Below are 22,500 nucleotides of genomic sequence, written 5' to 3'. Positions count from 1 at the left end.
ACATCTCAGATACACAAACAAATACATGATCTAGTTTACAAACAAATACATGATCTAGTTTACAAACAAATACATGATCTAGTTTACAAACAAATACATGATCTAGTTTACAAACAAATACATGATCTAGTTTACAAACAAATACATGATCTAGTTTACAAACACAAACAAGATCTAGTTTACATTTCAGATACAGTAACACATACATGATCTAGTTTACAAACACAAACAAGATCTAGATTACAAACACAAACATGCTCTAGTTTACAAATACATACGTGATCTAGTTTACAAACAAATACATGATCTAGATTACAAACACATACATGATCTAGATTACATTGAAAACTAAACACACTAATTCCTGGCTTGAAATGAAAACACAAAGACTTGATTTAACAAAATAAATTAAAGATAAAAGTCTTCTGAAACCACTGTACCAAAGACCATGTGCTATTTGTGTGTGTGTGTGTGTTACCTGTACCTGCTCTGTGTGTGTGTGTGTGTGTGTGTGTGTGTGTGAGTTACCTGTACCTGCTCTCTCTCTGTGTGTGAGTGTGTGTGTGAGTGTGTGTGTGTGTTACCTGTACCTGCTCTCTCTGTGTGTGTGTGTGTGAGTTACCTGTACCTGCTCTCTGTGTGTGTGTGGGTGTGTGTGTGTGTGTGTGTGTTTGTGTGTGTGTGTGTGTGTGTGTGTGTGTGTGTGTTACCTGTACCTGCTCTCTGTGTGTGTGTGTGTGTGTTTGTGTGTGTGTAAGTCAGTGTGTGTGTGGGGGGGTGTGTGTATCAGGGTTGACTGCCCGGTGTCCTGAAAGGAATAATTTTACCGGACAAACTCTAAATTTACTGGCTTATGCTTCAATTATAATCTATAAACATAAATAAACTTAAATAAACAATATAATGTTACCTATATAATGTAACACCCAGGCTGCCCCAGTGAAGTGAATAAGCCTAGTTACTCTTCTTAACTGCCCCAGTGAAGTTGAAGCCTAGTTGCCCTTCTTAACTGCCCCAGTGAAGTTGAAGCCTAGTTGCCCTTCTTAACTGCCCCAGTGAAGTGGATAAGCCTAGTTACCCTTCTTAACTGCCCCAGTGAAGTGAACAAGCCTAGTTGCCCTTCTTAACTGCCCCAGTGAAGTGAATAAGCCTAGTTGCCCTTCTTAACTGCCCCAGTGAAGTGCATAAGCCTAGTTACTCTTCTTAAGGTGGCTGGCATTGACCGTTGGGCTACAGGCTATCAAACAAACAGGCAGCTGTTGATGATTCTGATAGATTACGCCCTCCTCGTGAAAATAGAGCAGTTTGATTGGCTAATCGCCACGATGTGTCTTACAATCAAAATGAGATCATGAACGGATGCGGACGGGCATTTAATGAACACCACTGCGGACGGGCGATTCATGAACACCACTGCGGACGGGCGATTCATGAACACCACTGCGGACGGGCGATTCATGAACACCACTGCGGACGGGAGATTCATGAACGGATGCGGACGGGCATTTAATGAACACCACTGCAGACGGGCATTTAATGAAGACCACTGCAGAGGGGCGAAGGCTTTGGAGGGTGGGGCTCAGGCTGAGGCTTCACAGAGAATGAAATGTGATTGGATTAAAGGGGAGCTATCATGCCCATGTGATTGGATTAAAGGGGAGCTATCATGCCCATGTGATTGGATTAAAGGGGACCTATCATGCCCATGTGATTGGATTAAAGGGGGCAAAAATGATTGTGTTATGAGACTGCGTCATCTTGTAACAAGGGAAAAGGGGTGGAATTCCAACAAGGCGTTTCAAGCAGCGGAGAAAAGTGGTTTCTGTGGGAGAGTTACTCCCTCTGGCGTGTGCTTTGGGCAGGCCACGTTCATGTTCAAAGTTCAAAGTTCAAAGTTCAAAGTTCAAAGCACCTCCTGCGGTATACTCCCAGAATGAAGGGCCAACAGCCCAGCTGGTGTCAGGAATGCAACCGCCTCTCCACCGATACACACACACACACACACACACACACACACACACACACACACACACACACACACACACACACACACACACAAACATTACACTGGCCATCATACCTGCTACACACACGGACACACACATACCTGCCGTACCATCTTTATCGAATATGTGTACGTGTGTGTGTGTCTGCGTGTGTGTGTTATTATGTATGTGTATGCGTGTGTGTGTGCGTGTGTGGCTTTTTGTGTGTGTGTAAGTGCGTGTGTCTATAAAGCTGTGTGTGTTCGTGGAAAAGTCTGTGTTCGTGAGGCTAACACTGGAAGTGTATGTGTTGGTGCACTTTGTTCTCCAGGTGTGCGTGTGTGTGGATGTCGGTGTGTGTGTGTGAGTGTGTGTGTGTGTGGATGTCCGTGTAGATCTTTGGGTAGAGGTTCTGGGGCTTAAGCAGCAGGAGGTCCTCGTAGCTCAGCACCTCCTTCTCCGAGCGTTCCCTCTCTCTCTCCCTCTCTCTCTCTCTCTCTCTTTCTCTCTCTCGTTCCCTCTCTCTCTCCCTCTCTCTCTCCCTCTCCCGCTCCCTCTCTCGCTCTCGGAGCGGCGGGCGTTTGGGGGGGGTGCAGGCGGCGGGGGGCGAGGGGGGGTGGGGCTTCTTGGTCTGACAGAGCCAGAGGAGGGCGGAGCCAAAGATGAAGAGCATTCCGGCGGGAACTCCGATGATCACGGGCCACGGGACGGCAGTCGGGGGCGGGGCCAGCACTGGCGTGACGGGCAGTCTGGAGTCTGGGGGAGGAGTCAGAGAGGGAGCACAGACCAATGAGAAACACTCGTGGGTGTGGTCAATAATGGGAGTGATGTGATGTGATGTTTACCCATAACGCATTAATGGCAGTCTGACATGTGTTTGTGTGTGTGTGTGTGTGTGTGTGTGTGTGTGTGTGTGTGTGTGTGTGTGTGTGTGTGTGTGTGTGTGTGTGTGTGTGTGTGTCTGTGTGTGTGCCTGTGTGTGTGTGTGTGTGTGTGTGTGTGTGTGTGTGTGAGAGTGTGTGTGTGTGTGTATATGAGTGTGAGTGTGAGTGTGAGTGTGTGTGTGTGTGTGTGTGTACCTGGCAGGACGGTGAGATAGGCGCTGCGGTAGCTGTATCCCATAGTGTTGGCCCCGAGGCAGATGTACACGCCAGAGTCCTCCTGTTTGGCCCGGCTGATGAGCAGCTTGTTGAGGTAGGAGCCGTCGGGCCGAGACCACACCTCTCCCGTCGGCAACACCACGAACCGGTGCTCACCAACCTGAGCACACACACACACAACTATCAACTCAGTGTGTGTGTGTAACTGTGTGAGTGTGAGTGGGTGTGTGTGTGTGTGTGTGTGTAACTGTGTGAGTGTGAGTGGGTGTGTGTGTGTGTGTGTGTGTGTGTGTGTGTGTACCTGTGTGAGTGTGCGTGTGTGTGTGCCAGTGTGTGTGTGTAACTGTGTGAGTGTGAGTGTGTGTGTGTAACTGTGTGTGAGTGTGTGTGTGTGTGTGTGTCTGTGTGAGTGTGTGTGTGTGTGGTGTGTGTGTGTCTGTGTGAGTGTGTGTGTGTGTGTGTGTGTGTGTGTGTGTGTGTGTGTGTGTGTGTGTGTGTGTGTGTGTGTGTGTGTGTGTGTGTGTGTGTGTGTGTGTGTGTGTGTGTGAGTGAGTGTGTGTGATTATGTGGTGTACTGTGTTTGCATATTTAACTTATTCCGCTGGGAAAATATAAAAAGGAACCCTGACAGATCGGCTCCAAGACCACTGACTGTTCAGAGATGAGGTCTCGACTCAGTGCATTCCCGGCCTGATTCGCTGCTTTATACATAAACATGGAAGAACAGTATGGCGGAGGGCAATTCCAACAGCCAAACCCTCCTGGTCGTATGAAATATTTAGTCTCTCTTAGACCCCCAAATGGCAGGTCATTGGCACTTCTGCATTATGGAGCGTCTCCCCAGGAACGTGAGGAACAGGAAAGGACAAATTTTATATTTTCCTTTCTTGGAATATCTTTCTTTGTGGGCACGGTCAAAAACGCAACTATCTTATTAAAATGTATGAGCGGCTCCCTCTGAACAGCAATGGGGGAGAATCTTCAAGTCATGCGAAACAATGGACTTCAAAATGGAACACTTCGAGCCGCCACACTTCCACAGTTAGACAGACGGGGCATGAATGTGATATTGTATAATAGAAATGAAGAGACAGAGGATGCGTGGGGAATTGTTGTTTGCCTTTCGCACTCTCAATGGAGACGTTGGAGAGATAGCCATGGAAACAGAGGAAGAGAAACCTAAGCCTTTATGAAAAATAAAAAGAAACTGAGGGCTTTCTTTTAGTCAGGGAGGTTTTTTTTCGAGACATTCTTCTTGACATTGAAGAAGTGTTAAAGGCTGGTGACTGGCTAGCACGCGGTGGACTGAATCCGCTAAAGTGAGAAATATCTTCCTGTCCAGAGAGCATGGCCATAGCCCTCGATCTTATCAAGCCTGTGTAATGTGACCGTGACAGAAACCTCGTATGTTTATCTCAACCGTCCTACAGAAAACCCATTAAGGGGAGACGAGACACACCAGCTCCCTGCAGACCGGGAGGAAGAGTGCGACGAGAACCAAATGGACCGTGTGACCTTCCGCTGCACGTTCGCCAGACAGATGTTCGGCCATCTTTGACAGCACGTTCGGCCGTCTTCTGGCAAGATTGCTGAGTTTTGAGGACAAAACCACAGGTGGAGTTATGGCACAGACAAAAGCCCAGTGTGGCAGCGCTGTCGTTTCTGTCTGTGTCTGATTGAGTTTGATTGAGGCGCATTGATGAGTGGAAGTCCCACCGTTCCAGGACAATTACTACTCAAAATGGCCGATCAATGTTCAGCTTAAACGGCACATAATAGCGGCACACAAATGCATCTGAGATGGGGAAAGAGTGAGTGAAAGTTTGGCAAAAAAGGGACTCGTTTTGATCCATCTTCAAAGAGACCCTGATCTTAGCATTTAATTAAAGGAAAATGATTCAAGGCTTTCAGGACAAATTGATTTCATTTTTCTCTTTGGAATGAGGTGAAAGTATATAAGTAGCACGTTGGCTCAACTTGATTACAGACTGAGCCAAATCAAAAAAAGGAAGACATTCTTCAGGAAGGGGTGGAGGGGTGAGGGGGGGTGTGGTGGTTGGGAGCGTGTGTCTGCCTATTATAATCTAGGCTTCTTCCCTGAGAGCCGACAGAAATAGCAATAACACTCTGTTCCCGCCACATCAAATGCAGAAACATGCATTGGAAATATGAAAGACCACCGTGGGAGTGGATCACTCGGTGGACTGAAAGAGAGAGATTTCACCCGGAAACGTGCATCTGCGTCTGTTGAGTGTGTGCAGCCTGACAGCTAATTCGGTTATGTGGAGGAAAAACTCAGCCCTGCTGATCCTCACAGCAACAGACACATGTGCACCAAAGCACTGAGCACCACCACAGATGAGAAAGTAATGGGTAGAGGACTGAAATGTGTTGTGATGGTTCCTGTGTCTTAAAGAAGGAGAATGAACAAGTCTGACAGAGCTGAGTGCTACTGCTGTCAAGACAACGCAACGCTACGCAAAACACAACGTGATGCTTTCAAATTATTTTTCTTGAGACATTTTAATGTACAGGTTTGCTGCTTACAAGACTTGTGGGTTTCTGTTTATTAAAGATATTTTTTTTTTGGTTATATAAAAATCAGTTTAGAAACCAGAAACTAGACTGGACAGTGTGTGTGCATACAGATTTTTCCCATCAAATACAGACAAAGATTTCCTTAGAATGTATAAGATACTAACATGATAGCAGGATACATAAGACTGATTCACAAGAATCACCTTCATCAATAGAAATGGTTCAACCACAGCACACAACATTCAGTCATTTATAATATATTACTTTGAGTACAATGCAGTCTTTTTTTTAAGTGTGGTATACAAAATAAAAAGGGCGGGGCAGCAAACCAAGTAACCAATTAAGCGCAACCAACCAATAGTAACCAATTAAAGCACAGATCTAAACATGACTGGCAGTGCAAGAACACCTGTACACCTGAAGAAGACCACAAGGTCAAAACATTGTGTGTCACTAAAACCTGTTTAGGGCGGCAGAATTAACAGTGCAGTACATCTTTTGTCTTTCTTATCCAGTGAAAGGGAAACTGAAACACAATCACAAATTCTCAGTATATTAAAGACGGTACAAAAGCAACATATTTTTTTTAAAAGACGTAAACTGAATGTACACGTATATACAAATCTGTCTGCAATTTGCTTTCCTTCACAGTCACATTTCTTTGTGTTTAAGTGTGAGTACATGTGTGAATGTATGTGTATTGGCACAGTAATGTACAGTACAAGAGCTTTATTTATGTGCTGTAATGTATGGTATGTGGACTATGTGTATGGTTTGGTCTAGCTGGCTTTGCTGTATGTGTTTTGGTCTCATAGACCTCCACACATATCCCCGTCACCCCACCACCCGCACTCCCTTCGAAACCCCCTCAGCAGTGTGAGCCCACAGCGTGTAGTTGGACATCTCCCTGCGGATGGTGCTGAAGGGCGACAGCTCCAGCTCGGTGGTGCACTCGTGCTCGTTGTCGTCGCTGGTGGTGACCGAGGAGCGCGCCTGGCCGCACGATTCGCCGCAGCAGCAGCAGCAGCACTCCAGGAAGGCCCGGCCGAACGGCCGGCACAGGCACAGCAGCAGGGCCGGCGTCACCGCCGCCCGGCAGAAGAGCAGCAGCTGGCTGAGCAGGTGCAGCAGCTCCATGGTGTTCTCTGGCACACCCGCCGCCATGTACGCCGACACGATGTTGCAGATGTTTTCGGGGACCACGCACGCGCCGTAGACGATGGCCAGTGCCACCACCGTGCAGTTCATCTGGCTCTCCAGCCGGATCTGCTTCTTGTTGCCGCGGGCGCACGCCTGCTCGGCCCGTCGGATCTTGCGCGCCGTCACCAGTGAGCAGCCGATGGTGAAGAGCGTCGGCAGGCAGAAGTAGCAGCCGAAGCACCACCACAGCCGCGCGCTGTTGTACGTCAGGCCCAGCACATAGAGCATGTCCGGCAGCGAGGTGGAGATGCGCACCACGCAACGCTCCACGGTCACCGGGGCCTCTGGGAGGCCGCCGTCCTCCGTCACCAGCTGGCGGATCAGAAGCTCGGGCAGCGCCAGCAGGAGGGCGCCGATCCAGATGACGGCCAGTTTGGCGGCGGTGGACGTGCAGTTCTCGATCATTTCGTAGTACATCTGCACGTTGGTGGCGGCGCGGAAGCGGTCGATGCACAACGCACACAGGGTGAAAGTGGTGACACCCAGTGAGGCGACCTGTAAACAACATCAAGAAAAAAGAGGATTTACTCGTTTAATCTCCCAGAGAATAATAATCGGGAACAAACGATCAAATACATCATGGTGGATAATCTAATTTAGATAATGAAAGAGATTACATTTTTGACTATTGGAAGACGATTTAAAGGTGCGGCTAATGTATTCTGCATTTGGTAAAATGCAATGGGGACCATTATCTTGGCTAAGCCAGAACGTCTCTCCTCTTGTTAAATCAAATTACGTACTGAGAGAAACTGTGAACTGCAGCTGGAGTCAGTCCCTCCAGTCCAATTGTAAACAGGGTGCCAACAGGTTCGAAGATTCGGGAAACAAATTGTTCTCAGCCCACAGCTCGGCTCAATGAAGTTGTGTTTTTTTGTATCTTTTTCACTGAAATCAGCAAACCTTTGGAGGGGCCCCCAGTCTTAATTATAAATGGCTAACAGATGGCCCTCCGTGGTCCAACTAAAGCGCACTAAACAGCGACTTCCTGCCGAGCGAGGGAGACGGGAGATTTGCCATGAATTATGAACAAACAGCAGACCTGCATGGCACTAATGAAAAGGACAAAGGGAGAAAATGCTTGGCCATCGGTTACCCCCGCCCCAACAGACCACAATTGATTCTAATGCCCACACCCAGCAAAACGACACGATGGCTACGTCTGGCTTTCTCAATGTAATTGCGTGTGAATCAAAGCCATCAGCATCAAGGGCAATGCAATTAGGGGAAATATGTTTTCCAAGCCTCAAAAGGACGTTATGCACTAAAAGGATGCCGAGCTCTGTTTTTAGCGCTATCGCACTGAATGGAGGAAACAGGACCAGCATACCTAATAACCACTCACATAGAGAATGGGCACAAAAGATATGCAGAAACAGCCATTACGGGGGAATGAACAGCCATTATTTAATTAGCTGGAAAAAGCCACCGCCTCGCTCTCAGAGTTCGTCTCTGACAGGGCAAACACAAATAACCTTCACCTTCCCGGCTCGGGAGGAGAGAACAGCGAGACGTCCGTGCCCGACTGGGGCGCTGCCCTGTGCGCCTCGGTTGCTTGTACGGTTGAACTGTGATCCATATTGCCACCTTGGCACCGGGGCGAGGTGTAAACAGTGTGAATATTTCATCACCTGAGCGTTGGAACGAAGCTGCACTAAACACTGTCAAACGTGCAGGGGGACCGCTTTGATCCACGTTCCAAGAGAAAGAGAGAGTGAGAGAGAGAGGGAGGGAGGGAGGGGAAAACAACAGCTAAACAAGCTGTGCGTTCTGCAGCACTGAGGATTAGAGTTGGACTAAAATTCAAGGTGCTGCATGAAGGTGTCCTCGCATTGTTGGTCAATAATACATAATATGAGGTCGTGTCTACGAAACCGTCTCTTGTCTCTGTCCTCATGGTTCATGCTCACTATTGCAAACACTCTGAGGGGCCTAAACCTCGTCTCTATTCTGTGCTTGGCAGCGCAGACAGTAGGCTTGATATCTTACAGGTCGGAGGGCAGCAGGAAGCTTGAAGACGGCATCTCAGATTTTTGTCTCTGCTTTGATAATGGGCCATTCATTTTTGGATGAGTCCTTTCTGTGGAATAATGGAGGCATTTGTTATTAATACGCATTTAATGGCCCCTTGGCAATGCAACTGAAATGAGTGGGCCTTGTTGGCTCTGACGCCGTTGGGCTAGAGTCATAATTCTTATCTATCGACAAATGGGATTATGGAGACGAGTTGCATGACCGGGCCGCAGACAAAGGCTATTATGGTTATGGTCTTTTAAAGGGTCCAAAAAGAATCAGGCTGCATCATAAATCCAGAGAAAAAAAGCTGAGCTGTGAGAGTAATGGCGCTGCCACTGTGACATGAAATATGGCCTCTAATCAATACTTTTTGGGCCAGAGAATGTGAATCTAAATTGGATTGTTTCTTTGCATTACATGGTTACCTTGGTGATAGATGACTCAAACTAGTGATTAATACCTATTCTGCATGTGTAATTTTTCCCTCTCTCTGTTTGCAATTGATTCCAGATTATATCTCATCTGGTCACACTCTCTCCTCTATCTTGATCTTGTTTGATGACGAGCTATCTCTAAACAAAGTGTATTTGCGTCTGCAAACAAAAGACAGCGACACAAAAAGCATAATTATGAGTTAATCCATTATTTACCAGCTGTAATTACATACACTGAATAATTAACATATCTCACAATTAGGTGTCATGAGCCGATGAGATATGCTAAGCACTAGATAGAACACTCAGTCGCCTGTGAGCGTGGCTTCTTATCAGTGCGTCTTTTGTGTTGGGTCTTATATCAAAGAGAAAGCTCTGCGAAAGAGCTGCTGCCGACGGCACTGGGGCTGCCATTCCAAACCCCCCTCCGACCCACCTCCAATTTTGTATATAATCGTGCCAACTCCTGTGTGCCTGTGTTGTGTATTTAGATGTGTGTGTATGTGAGTATAAGTGTGCGAGTGTGTTGCGCTTCTGGTGCCGTGGTGTAGAGACTGTATCTCTGCAAGTCAGAGACGGGGCCCTCACTGTGAGTCTCTGTTTCTGTTAAAGCACACAGAGCGGCAGAATGCCACCGTGTTTCAAAGAGGTCTAAAAATATTGCCTGTGTTAAAAAAAAAAGATATAAAATATGAAAAAAAAAAAAATACACGTGGATAAAATATACAAGGACAACAGTTTTAACACTGCGAATGAGAAAATACCAACACACACACACACACATACACACACACACATAGAGGAGCTGCACTCTGCTGTTTTTCCGGCGGAAGGCCTGTGGGCATGAGCTTGCCCTAAAAACCTCAGTCAAAAGACGAGCACGGCACAGAGAACACGCTCTCCTAAAGGAAAGGGGTTGTGCAAGGATATCGGTCTGGGAGAGGTGGGTTGGCGCTGATCGGAGCGCCACTGAGTCACCCATTTCCAGTGTATGAGAGAAAGCCCGGATACTCCACTCATCCCTGCTATCGAAAAGGAGGACTGGGTTTCTGCTCGCTTGAAGTGGTGTGATAGCTGTGATCACTGCACTGCACTGCCCTACTGGGCCACTATGGGTGTGCCCGTTGTGTGTAGTGTGTGTGTGTGTGTGTGTGTGTGTGTTTGAATGTCTGTGTGAGCAAGTGTGTTTATGTTTTTAAGCATGTACTTACCTAGATATGTATATATGTATGTTTGCATGTATATATGCTTGTGTATATCAGTCCTTCCAGGATTTAACACGCAAATTCAAAGATTGATTGTTTGATTTTATATAACTCAAAATCACAGCAATATCAACCATAGGTTTTGAGAATTCTCGCAGCAAATTCAGCTACTTTTGGCCGCAATAATCACAGCAAACCCCTCGCAAGATCCTGGAGTGACTGGTCTACACAGTATATGTATCTCTCCTGGATCGCAAGAATAATGAGTCATGATAACGGCACTGCACCTCTGAATGACACATCTAGGGCTATGTCAGTATGTCTCTGTATCTGTGCACAAATTAGTGTCTAAATGTATGAACATGCCCACATGTCTATGTGATCCTGTCTTTTTATGCATGAATATGCATGCATGTGTGTGAATGTGTGTGTGTGTTCTCTGAGCATGCATGTGTATCTGAGCATGCATGAATGTATATGTAGGCCTGTGTATGTGTGTGTGTGTGTGTGTGCATGTGTGTGCGCGCGTGTGTGTGTGTGTGACCATCTGTGTGTGTGCTCACTCTCTGAGTTACACCAGGCAGTGAGTAATGCAGCTTGAGGCTACCTCTCCCTCTCTACACGTCCTCTCTGCAGACTGACTCCACTCAACACTTAACCCAAATTCAACCACAGCCCATCTGCCCTACGATCCAATCCACACTAACACACCACAGCAATTGCAGCAAGACTCTCAATACATAGGACAATCCCTGTCTCGACACTCTCTTAAACAATAATGTTCACACATCAATCTGTACACTCACACACATACACATAACGTGCATTTTCTAGCAACAATGAATGTGTTAACCACCGAATACAAGCTGCAATGTATATTGAAACAGACATATAAAAAAACACACAAGCACACGCACACACATGTATGCATAAACTAAGATACAGATATGTATATATGTAGGCGCGCGCACACACACACACACACACACACACAACACACACACACACACACACACACACACACACACACACACACACACACACACACACACACACACACACACACACACACACAGTCTCTTTCAAAAGCTTGCTACAGTGCAAGAAATCTAATTTAGCCCCTCTATTGTCAGAGAGGGTCCCTTGGCTATACAGGGGCTATACATCAAGCACTATTCACACACTGCCACCATCCTGCCTCACAGAACTGCTGTGTCTAAGGTCCGGCATTCAAACTCCTCTCTGCCCTAGAGAAAGCCTCAGCACCCCTTAACACAATGGCAACCTGATGCACACTCACACACATATACACACACTGTTGGCACCATGTCAGGACGGGACAGAAAAGCTTTTGTTTCCAGTTTCAAACAGATGCATACGGCGAGGTATGCTTCCCAGTTTTGCAGCAAAATGCAAGTGACACCCAATTTGTGTAAAATGAGAGCTGGGCTGAGAATGGGTGTGGTGCTCTAGCACTGATCGAATGACGGCTGGCACCCAGGGTGAGAGAAAAAGCTGATCTGCCAGGATTATGAAGCACAGCGAGAGAGAAAAGAGAGAGAGAAATTGTTTGCAGGGTTGTCCTGAGGGCAGGGTGGTAGCACCACTCAACGTACAGGCCATGTGTGACAGGGGACGGCCCAAGTAGTCATGGTGATATTCGAATGTGATCAAATCGCATCTATCACTCTTTTGTATTTATGGGTGTGATGGCTTTAGGTAGTGGAACTGCGAAGCTGTTTTTTCCAATAAACCCTGCAGCAATGAGATTTGACATTTGACAACATTGAAGAGATTGAAATACTGTCAACTACTGCCACAAACTAGTATAATGATAATAAGGAGGATGAAAATGAATAGCTACATGTCATATTTACCTCAATGTATGGTATCACTTTACAAGTGAACTGGCCCAAGAGCCACGTCTTTGTCAGCTCATGAAAAACCACAAGAGGCAGACAGAAGAAGAGCATTACAAAATCCCATATGGCCAAGTTGGCCAATAGAGAATTAGAGATACTCCTCATGTAGTAGTTGTGGCAAACAATGCACATTATTGCAATGTTACCGACTATTCCGACCAGGAAAATGATGATGGACACACACATGATGGCGTATGCTCCAAATGTTTCTCTTGTGACTGGATAGAAGGGATTTGGGAAATATTCCTCCTCATTATCCAGCTCATATGGAGGTGTCATAGGGGTCATATCCCACGGGTCCTCTTCTTCATCTTGCTTAGTGTGATACTCGCCACTCTTGGTCAAATCGAACGGGAAATTTGTGGACGTAAGGGCCATGAGTTTTGGCGGAGGCTGCCACATAGTGAAAGGGGCACTCAACACGTTGACAGAAGTTTCAGGGCGCGTGAAAGCGGCGGCGCTGGTGTTTATCCCTTTTCTCCCGCTTTTGTGTCCTTTCTTTTCGTCGTCTTTTGTTCCTCTTTTCCTTCGGTGGTTCCTCTTGTGCAGTCCTCGCCTGCTCATTGAAGGGGGCTTAGTGTTATTATGTCCACCTGGCGTTCCCATGGCAGCAGGCATCTCGCTATTCAACTTTTTTCTCATGTGTCGCCTTGAGTGCTTGTTTTTGGTTTCGACTGAGCCTTCTCCTCTTTCTGTTCCGTTACTTGAGAGATGTTTATGCCCGGCGTGCTTAATCTCTCTTACAGTAACATGATGGATTTTAGAGAATGATGCATCTACACTCTTCACTGGTGACCCGTTGGCTACCATCAAGGGCACACCTGTGGCGTGGCGCTCTGTACTGTGAACGGCTTTAGGTTTGTGTTGAGTGATACTTTCTCCGTTGGAGCCAAAGGCTGCTCTGCATGTACTGTTGCAAAAATCATTCTCAGTGTCTTTGGTTCGTATGGGACCATCATTCCTAAACGATACCACATAAACGTTTCCCCAAAAGAGCAGCACCGCTTGTCCAAGCAACATCTGCATTGTCCGAGCCATTTAATCTAGATATTATTTTAGTAGTTGAATGAAAATCTGGTCTGATTCAACCCCATAAACGCCGGCGAAATGCAGACTAAATCTCGTGTCATTACTTGCGCCACCTGTAAACAAACTTCCTGTATATTCTTGTAAAGCAAGCACGCTTTGTTATTTTAATCCGATCATAACGATGCGTCAGATCGGTGTGTGGTCCTTGTACTTTGTAATCCAGTTTGTGGCAATATCCTCTTTTGACTTTTCTCTCTCGGCGAAGTAGCTCCAGGTGCTATTCCTTGTCAAGCGAGGTATCCTTGCACACAAAGCTGCTCCAGCTCAGGAGGGCAGTGGCAAACCCATCGCAATACAACAAAATGGTTGCATTTCATATTCCTTGGGTGCGGCAACCTGAAGTTTTCCTGGATGCTGATGCGGTGCAGTGGGTTGTTGTGCTTTTCTCCTCCGTGCACGGCAGCGGGGTATAAGGGATACACGGTCTGTGTGTCACACAGCTGGGGAGGTGCTGAGCGTATCCTAACAAGAGAGGCTCCGCCAGTGAGCGCCTCGGTGAGGACTCGGCAAGAAAATGGACTCCCCCGGCGGCTAACCCTGATCTGTCAAACCAAATCCATCAGCATCACCCCTCCAGACCACAGCAGCTGGCAGGCAACCACGCCCGCTTCTGTGCGTAATACATTTATTCTCGTTGTTAATTACGCATGTCAGAGAGAACATTTTACACCAAATTGCTAGTGATGCAAAGAAAGCCTACAACATGATCTGTCTGGGAGAATACATGTACTGCATTGATCGGGTGATTATAAGACAACGCTGAAGTTGTCTGGTAAGGATCCATATGACAACACAGGACAATGTGATATTACCAAAAAAGTATCAGTTTGCAGCATTATAATATCTATTAGATTGTCATGTATGTGCAGGAAATAATCCTTCTAGTCTATGAGGCCAAATCTAGATCTGCGTTTCATTTGATCTCTGACAAAGAACAGAATATATTGGCACTTTAACAAGTTTCCATTCTGTCAGCAATGCAAAACATCTTTTCTGTGGCTGGACAGGATCAAACTTGTCCTTGGGGGTTACAAACTGCTACCAGTAAACTAGTCCCAAAGATGTTTGCAGAGTCCAAAATAGTTTTCTTTTGTAACTATAAGGTTGCTCAATATTACCAATGAATTAGCTAGCTATACAGATCTGCACACACTGTATCCGGATAGTGGTATGTCTAATACTGCATATGGCCCTGCAAGTCTTCAGGCTATTTATGTATCAGCTTCCTCTGATTCTTGCCTCTCATAACCAGCGAGGGCGGGAGTTGGCATAGCATGTGGGTGTTACAGACTGGGTGTACTGCAGGTGCCGAGGGCTGGCTGTCGAAGTTGGCAGCAAACTGGATCCTCGTCATTTTTTTCTTCTCCCCACAAACACCGAACGGCCTGAGCCAGATACCACTGGGGACCAACTGGAATGTGATTGATTGGGTCAACACTGCATCCAAGATGATAACAAACAGAAATAAATAAATAAATAGATAGATAGATAAAAACTCAACATAATCACCGAAGGGAGGCTCCACTTATTGCCTGAAGGTGATAGTTATTATTTATATTTCATGTTTATTTCCTCTGGGAAGAGCGTGTGTGAGGTCATGAAGATTTTATGCTCCATCTTACATATGTATCAAATTAATTAATTATGTACTTGTTAAAGTTGATTGGTCTTAACAGCACATTAATGTTTTAGGAACACTTAATCATTTATCAAAAATCCTCCCTTTAGTACCCTGTTTTGCTGCAAAGCCTACCCTCGGGCTATGTCATATAGATAGACCTTTTCTGTACACAAGAATACAGTGAACAAGAGAAATACATTTAGAACACACAGTTTTCAAACGTGCTCTGAAGTGATTCATACATTCATATAGTTGATGGAGCTGCATGGAATAGATAGAAACATCATCCCTTTATGAAGAAAGCAGAGGTGTGGGGATATAAAGCTAAATTGCGCACCCTGGTGGCAGAAAAGCAGAGAAGGAGAAAGAGGCTATTACCAGCGAGAGCTGTAACAACCTTGGAACATTATAAAGTCGATAAGTCAGTGATGTCACCATAAACCAAGCAAGGATCATAAGGCACGACCTGCCTTTATTTGACATGACTCATTACTGCTCTGGAAACAGTACACAGTGTCAGTATGAGCACATTACTTCTGTTTCCTTGACAGCCTATTTCTCAAGTCAATGTTTTTTTTAAGAGAGAATAGATTCGAGAGAAAGTGATATTTATCTTGCGAAATAGACGCTGATACGCCAAGATCTGGCTTTATGCCAGATCACTCTCCAACTCATAGATTCTTGAATTGTATTGATGTTGCTGTGAAACCAAGAGTCAAAGCAAAGCAGGGGGTGGGGAGGTGACGGTAAAAAACCCTCCCTCCCTCCTACAGCCACCCATTTATCAGCTCACCCAGCTTGTGTACTATGAGGGAGGGAGACGAATGGGACTATGCATCAGCCGACAGGTTGAGCAAAATCATGTCATTCTCTGTTGCACACGCCTGCACAATCACCGCAGAGTGGCAGCCATCGGCGACGACATTCTCCACTCCCAACCGCTCCCACTTTTTTCTTTAGGGACGCCAATTACTGAGGCTTGACTGTGCCATTTAGATTCAATATCCTCCAGTGATAGGAACAGAGAGAGGGAGGGCGAAACAGAGACAAAGAAAGAGGTGGAGAGAAAGATAGAAAGAAAGAAAGACAGAAAGAGAAGGAGAGAGAGAGAGGAAGTGAGGGGCAGAAAGAGATAGATAGAAAGAGAGGGAAAGAGAGATCCTCATGAAACAGAGCTACTCTGACTAAAATGTTTTTATGTGTGTGGAACCAATCATGTATGCTGTGATGGACCTCAGAGGTGTGATGTGGGCCTCCTGATGATCATTATTCAAGCATTTGAATGGGCCTGAGCCAATCTCATTTGCCTTCTAAGTCTCCAGAGAGACTCACGGCAGAGTGTTGTCCCAGGTCAATTTTGAACTGGTGATTGGGAGAGAATTGCTCTCAGTTCTGTAGAATTGTGTTTTGAGTATGCATATGATGATGTAAAATGTGTTCATGTGGAAATAATAGATGATAAGTAATGAATAATGAAATAAACATTATTCCAAGATGTCACACTTGAAGAGTATTAAAAAACCCTGAAAATAACTGGGATATTTTCACTTAAAGGTGACAATTGCTAAACAATAAAAAATGATAATGCTTACAATAACCTCTTGCAGAAATCTGAAGGTATACATAAGTCATGTTTATTCATTGGTTTTGTTTTTCCACAGGACATACTACACAGTAGGATGGTAGGATATTCAGGATATTCCCCTGCACATCATTAAACCAGAACTGCTTGTGCAATTGAATTACTGAGGGGGAAAGGGGAGGAGGATCCATTTGTCTTGGTTTCTCATTTGTCTCGAAATTTGTAAAAGCCAAGACCTCAGTTGTCTGCTTTTGTTCTTGTAGTTTTCAGAAATATATGAATGGTGTTGTTAAACGGATGCTCATCCTTATGAAAAAATACCACGCAGAGAAGCATATGCTAACACCCTTGCAAAATGTCCACCTTGACATTCTCACTCTATCACACACACACACACACACACACACACACACACACACACACACACACACACACACACACACACACACACACACACACACACACACACACACACACACACACACACACTGTGTAATGGCACAGTCACACCTAGAATGCAGTGAGCTTCTGCTGACAGCCTGAGTTCTTTAAGCCCAAAGCCAAGGCTCTGCTCCTCTCCAAAGGTCACTGGAGAGGAGCCTCTCCATGCTGCTCAGGAACACAGGAAGGAGCCTTCACTCTTCTCCAATCAGCCCACTGACACCTGATCCCAGGCCCCTGCCAGGGCTGAAACCACATCCAGCGCGGGGTCTGCTCCACCAGGGCTTTGGCTGCTAGCTCCAGCTGAGCCAACAGGCAATCCAGCAGTGTCTCTGGGCGATGCAGATGTGACAAGAGAGCAGATATTTGAGATTTTAGGGATTCGCTGAGGAACTGGGATATTTTCCAAGCAGACTACTGCTGTGTTTAGTGAGATGGCGATGCCGCAGACAAGCTGAGGAAAAGCAGTCGTTCCCACAGTAACAAAACAGTCCTCTACTTACACAGTGTACTGAGGAGAAGACTGTGAAGAGCTAGGAGGAGGTCTAGGAATGGGGATTTCAGATGTCTTTGTTTGAGCATAACTGCCCGGCCCATTTTTTACAGTTATTAAAAAAATAAAGTCCAGATAGAAGTCCATACAGAGATGCATTTATGATAAATGATGGCGGAGGTCGGATAATGTGGAGGAAATGGCATTCCCAAATGTCATGGCATGGTTGAAAAGATAAATCTCATGCCATGACCAACTTTAATGTCAAGCAGACCCCCCCCCCCTCCACCCCAACACACACACACACACACACACACACACACACATATATACACACACATGCATGTATGCACATATACACACACACACACACACACACACTCGCGCATGCATAGAAACATGTCATGCATAGTCATTCTGTGACTGGGTTCCAATGCCAGCAGGGAGGCGAGATGAGAGAGATTAGGGCTCTGAGTGTGGGAGACAAGCAGGGTGATGGAGGGGAAAATCCAGCCCAACTGGGAAGAGATCACTCAACACATCCCCATTCAATCTCATCAGCCTCTGAAATAACACAGTCAAAAGCACTTGCCTCTCAGCCTGAAATGTACAAGAAGTGATACTTTCCTTTCCTCGTTTCTTCTCTGGTGTTTGTTGCAAAGTTTGTTCCGGTGCTCTTCACTAGGTGGCAACATTGCACTGCACTGCAATTTGTAATGGTGGCCGAAGTGCGGTTTGTTCCATGGTGAAGAAGAGCAATATCGTCTCTTCATGGTGGATACCTGGCTGTGGGCACCTCATAAAAAAATCTATCACCCCAAGATTGTCTCCATTACGGAGGTAAAATGAGGCCCGCTTGACTCTCTGCCCAATCGCAACCCAAGCCAGGGCAGCCGAGAGAGGGAGATAGAGTGGGTGGAATCTAGGAGGAACACCTTTCATCGGCCTGCAAGCTGCTGCACCCATTTTAATCATGGACTGATACACACAGCCCTGCAGAGCAGGTAGGACAGCATTTTTAGGGCAAGGAAAGAACACATATTCTTTTTCGCTGTCTTTCTCAAGACACACACACACACACCATAGTCTTCAACAGAGCGTTCTTTCCAATGCTCTCCTTTAATTTACAATTGACGTTTTCTATGCAAAAGAAATGAGTAGTTTGCACTTCAGATCCTCTCCTCCTTGTGCATCAGCACTTTACTGAGAAAGTAGCAACCAAAAGCAACATACGACAGTTACCACATCTATTCTGCATGACCTCTGATATCAATAGCTTGTTAGAGCTCCCAGTTTGTATTGAATTGTTGGAGGGTGCCAGGATCATTGACTCTGCGTCTTCATCTTGTTAGGGAATAGCGGATAATCTGTAGGACTGTCGGCTGTGCCTCCAACACACGCCTCAGTGGCACAGAGCTTGAAGAGAGAAAAAACAACACATCAGCAATCTGTGGAATATGAAGACTTGCACAGAGGCATGCATAGAACTGATGGACGGACGGATGGATTGATGGATGGATGGATGGATGGATGGATAGATGGATAGCAGTGAGAAATGTTGTTAAAATTTGGTTGGTGAAGCTGGACGAGACAAGACATTACTTGACAGGCATGTGTAAGATGAGTGATCACACTACAATTTCTCTCTTCATATTATATGTCTTGTTAAATATTGTTTTGGCAACATCTAACTAAGACACCAACAAGCCAAGAGGTGAACACACACACACACACACACACACACACACACACACACACACACACACACACACACACACACACACACACACACACACACACACACACACACCAGAGCTTAACATTTCCATTCAGGGACCACTTTTGGACCAGTATTGCACCCCTATGATTCAGAACTGCACTGTATACTGTTAACTAAATGAGTTGTAATGTTACAGTCCATTAAATGATCAGCTATCAAATTATAGATCCTCATCAACCACACTCCTGCTTACTACACAGTGTCTCAGAACTACTGATATATTTCTTGTAGTGTGAACATTTAATCTAATGAGTTTTGATCTTCTGATAATAACCTTTTGATAACTTTTCTCACCTTATCCCAATGGCTATTTGAATAGAATGTGCTCTGGCTTTTGGTAAAGTGCCGTTTCACCAAATAACAAACATTCTTTGTTGTGAAATTGGCAATGCAAACAGCCATAACAGCCATAACTAGTGACCTACTGACCTATTGATCTGTGGAAAGAATGAATTCTCAAACCATAGCCTTGTCAATAATACCCATTCAGTTGGATAGTTTGCATGTTGACATTGTGCCGATATAGGGGAGTTCAACAGGTAGATTTATGGTTGGATAGGGGGGTGTAACAGGAAATGAGGTCATCAAAATGGCGCAGCCACAGGGCTGTATAAGGCCTGTCCAATCATTTAAATCATCCCGGGATTAAATGATTGGAGGACAACCTGCCTGTCTACATACATACATAGGCCTACATACATACATACATAGGCCTATACATACATACATACATACATACATACATACATACATACATACATACATACATACATACTGTAACGGATGTGCTGATACCAGCTTATCTTTACTCGTAGAACACAGGCTGCGATGAGCCTTAATCAAAGCAGAACACTATGCCTCAAGATCCAAGAAAAGGAAAAGAGTGCACTTCACATATATACATATCCACTGGGGGACCCGCCCCTATCTCACCCGGCTGAGTTTACATATCCACTGGGGGACCCGCCCCTATCTCACCCGGCTGAGTTTACATATCCACTGGGGGACCCGCCCCTCTCTCACTGAGCTGCCAACCACGAGGACGATTGGGGTGTATGTGACGCGGCCGTCTCGATGTTTGGCAGCGTGCCAGCAATCAACCGGCAGTTGAATGACTTAAGAATATAATAATCAAGTGCCTTGTATTATTAATTACCTTATATGAATCATATACTTATGTAAGCAGGAACATGGCTTTTCTGTGTTTCTGCGTGTGTGTAACTTAGAATATTAGGTGCCACTTAGTCTGCATATGTACAAGAGCATGTTTAGACCAGAAGTGATAAGAAGGATCGAACTGTGCTTCTTCCGACCTGGCAAAACTTCCATCCTTGCCTCGGACGTCAGAAATCCACCACGTGGTTATCTCTGCTGAACGCTTAACTTCTGTCTATATAAACCTTGTGCGATGTGTTTATCATTGCTTCACTTTCAGCCTTGTGCTGGGGGTGAGCCCGATTGCAATTGTTGTTTGTCTAATAAATATACTTATATGCAGCTCCGGAGTCCTGAGGTAACTAGGGTGAATTTTCACCTAACAAGGGTTGTGTTCCTCTGTCCCGACCTCCAGACCCATCAGGTCGCTACAATACGTAGGCCTACATACATACACGGATGCATGCATATGTAACAGGGTTTAATGTGCTTCCCTGAATTTTCCTCCCTTCATGGGTTAATTCTCTAGCACGGTCAAGGTGCAGATTATTGGTTCCCGAGTATTATTTGGATACAATGTATTGAAGTGGGTGTGATTGAGAGGTTGTCTCTGGTTCTTCCTTTCCTCTGTCTCTTTCTTCTAATGTATAAGACAGAGGTAGGTACACGTCCTGCAGACACACGCTAGTGAGTTAGCTAGCCTACATGTGAGCTTGTTTTGTGCATATTGTTTTAAGTGGCTTGCCTGATTTGTATTGACAGGAGCTGAGCGACTTGCTAACTCTGTCCAACGGATTTTATGTTCGTCATTTGCATGTATCAGGTGGGTCACGTTTTGCACTTGTGTGTTTTGTGCACGTGTTAGCTCTTTCTTCGAATGTATAAGACAGAGGAGCTGAGCGACTTGCTATCTCTGTCCAACGGATTTTATGTTCGTCATTTGCATGTATCAGGATTCCTGGAAGCAACAATAAACGTTGTGAACATCAGGTCGGTGTCTGTGTCCTTCTTAAACAAACACAACGCAGAGTGAAACAGCGAGGGGAAGATAACCTCCGTTACACATACAGGCATAGAGGTAGTAAAATAGAAAGAGAAGGAAGAGTAAAGGTGAATTCCTAGACCAGGCGATAGGCTGGTGGATAGTGTTGCTCAACAAAAGGAAGAGGGGTTGGTAGCACAGCACCTGTGGGCTTTCATAGTTGATGCTGATGAAATACTGGGTCAGAACGTAACATGTAGTTTCTATGGCAAGTCAGCTACCTAGCTAACTAATAGGTAACAAGCAGTTCAAGTCGTATTGACCACAGAAGACAGACAGAACAGTCTTTAAACTTCTGTAATCTTGTCATTAACTGACTGAAGTCTGTGTGTCATCAAACATGAAGGTTACAGTTGGTACCGCTAGCTACATAGGATGCGGAACATTACCTAGCCAGATGATCAAATTATTTCTCATCCAATCAGAGTGAGTGAAAAAACTTTCAATGTTTGCACCCTTTAAAATGTTTTGATGTATGCGACATGGTCTGCGATGCTCTACCAAACATTTAGTTTATTTTACGTCATTTGTTGTTGAGGGACACTTGTCACCTGGATTATAAATTGGCCTTCAGGGGGAAAAAGGGTGACAGTAATACCACATAGCTGAGCTGCTACATTTATAGCTTGACCTCTCCATTCTGCTGGAGTCAGATTCTGCTTCTTACCCCTCTCAGGATCCTCAACAACTAGTTAAAATGGCCAATTAAGCTAATTTAGGCTGCCCAGTGGGATGTGCTGTGGCGGTGTGGGCATATATATAGAGACAGCCAGGACTAGCTCCATGGCAGCCAGTGCTACATTTAGGGTGAAAGGACACGACCCACCAAGCTATTATATGCCTCATTAAAGAATATTTTGGCTTTGAATCTTTAAAAAAACTACCCAAGGCATTTTC

The 22,500-nt window shown here is 45.4% G+C and overlaps 2 protein-coding genes and 1 pseudogene across 2 annotated transcripts in view; all 3 read right to left on the bottom strand.

Moving 5' to 3' along the window:
- Positions 1 to 2,220: 2,220 nt before the first annotated feature.
- LOC122133490 (fibroblast growth factor receptor-like 1) lies at positions 2,221 to 4,637 on the bottom strand. Its single transcript, XM_042709798.1, has 3 exons — positions 4,545 to 4,637; positions 3,065 to 3,245; positions 2,221 to 2,741 (listed from the first exon to the last, which is right to left on the bottom strand). The coding sequence occupies exons 1-3, from the start codon at positions 4,635 to 4,637 to the stop codon at positions 2,275 to 2,277; spliced, it is 741 nt and encodes a 246-aa protein (XP_042565732.1). The 3' UTR covers positions 2,221 to 2,274.
- Positions 4,638 to 5,589: 952 nt separating this feature from the next.
- Positions 5,590 to 13,602, bottom strand: LOC116223573 (annotated as a pseudogene).
- Positions 13,603 to 17,277: 3,675 nt separating this feature from the next.
- LOC122133489 overlaps positions 17,278 to 22,500 on the bottom strand; it is a 13,525-nt gene continuing 8,302 nt past the window's right edge. Inside the window, exon 5 of the mRNA XM_042709797.1 lies at positions 17,278 to 17,465. Coding sequence (XP_042565731.1) covers positions 17,278 to 17,465 — 188 coding nt within the window. The remainder of the gene's footprint in view (positions 17,466 to 22,500) is intronic.

This window comes from Clupea harengus, chromosome 14 (assembly GCF_900700415.2).
Source record: "Clupea harengus chromosome 14, Ch_v2.0.2, whole genome shotgun sequence".
Lineage (NCBI taxonomy): Eukaryota > Metazoa > Chordata > Actinopteri > Clupeiformes > Clupeidae > Clupea > Clupea harengus.
This window is presented reverse-complemented; position numbering and strand designations above follow the sequence as displayed.

Coding starts and splice junctions, on each gene's coding strand:
- LOC122133490 (XM_042709798.1), bottom strand. CDS start 4,637: ATGGCCGAACATCTGTCTGGCGAACGTGCAGCGGAAGGTCACACGGTC. Junction 3,246..4,544: donor TCCCGGTCTGCAGGGAGCTG/GTGTGTCTCGTC, acceptor GTGTGTGCTCAG/GTTGGTGAGCACCGGTTCGT. Junction 2,742..3,064: donor CTATCTCACCGTCCTGCCAG/GTACACACACAC, acceptor CTCCTCCCCCAG/ACTCCAGACTGCCCGTCACG.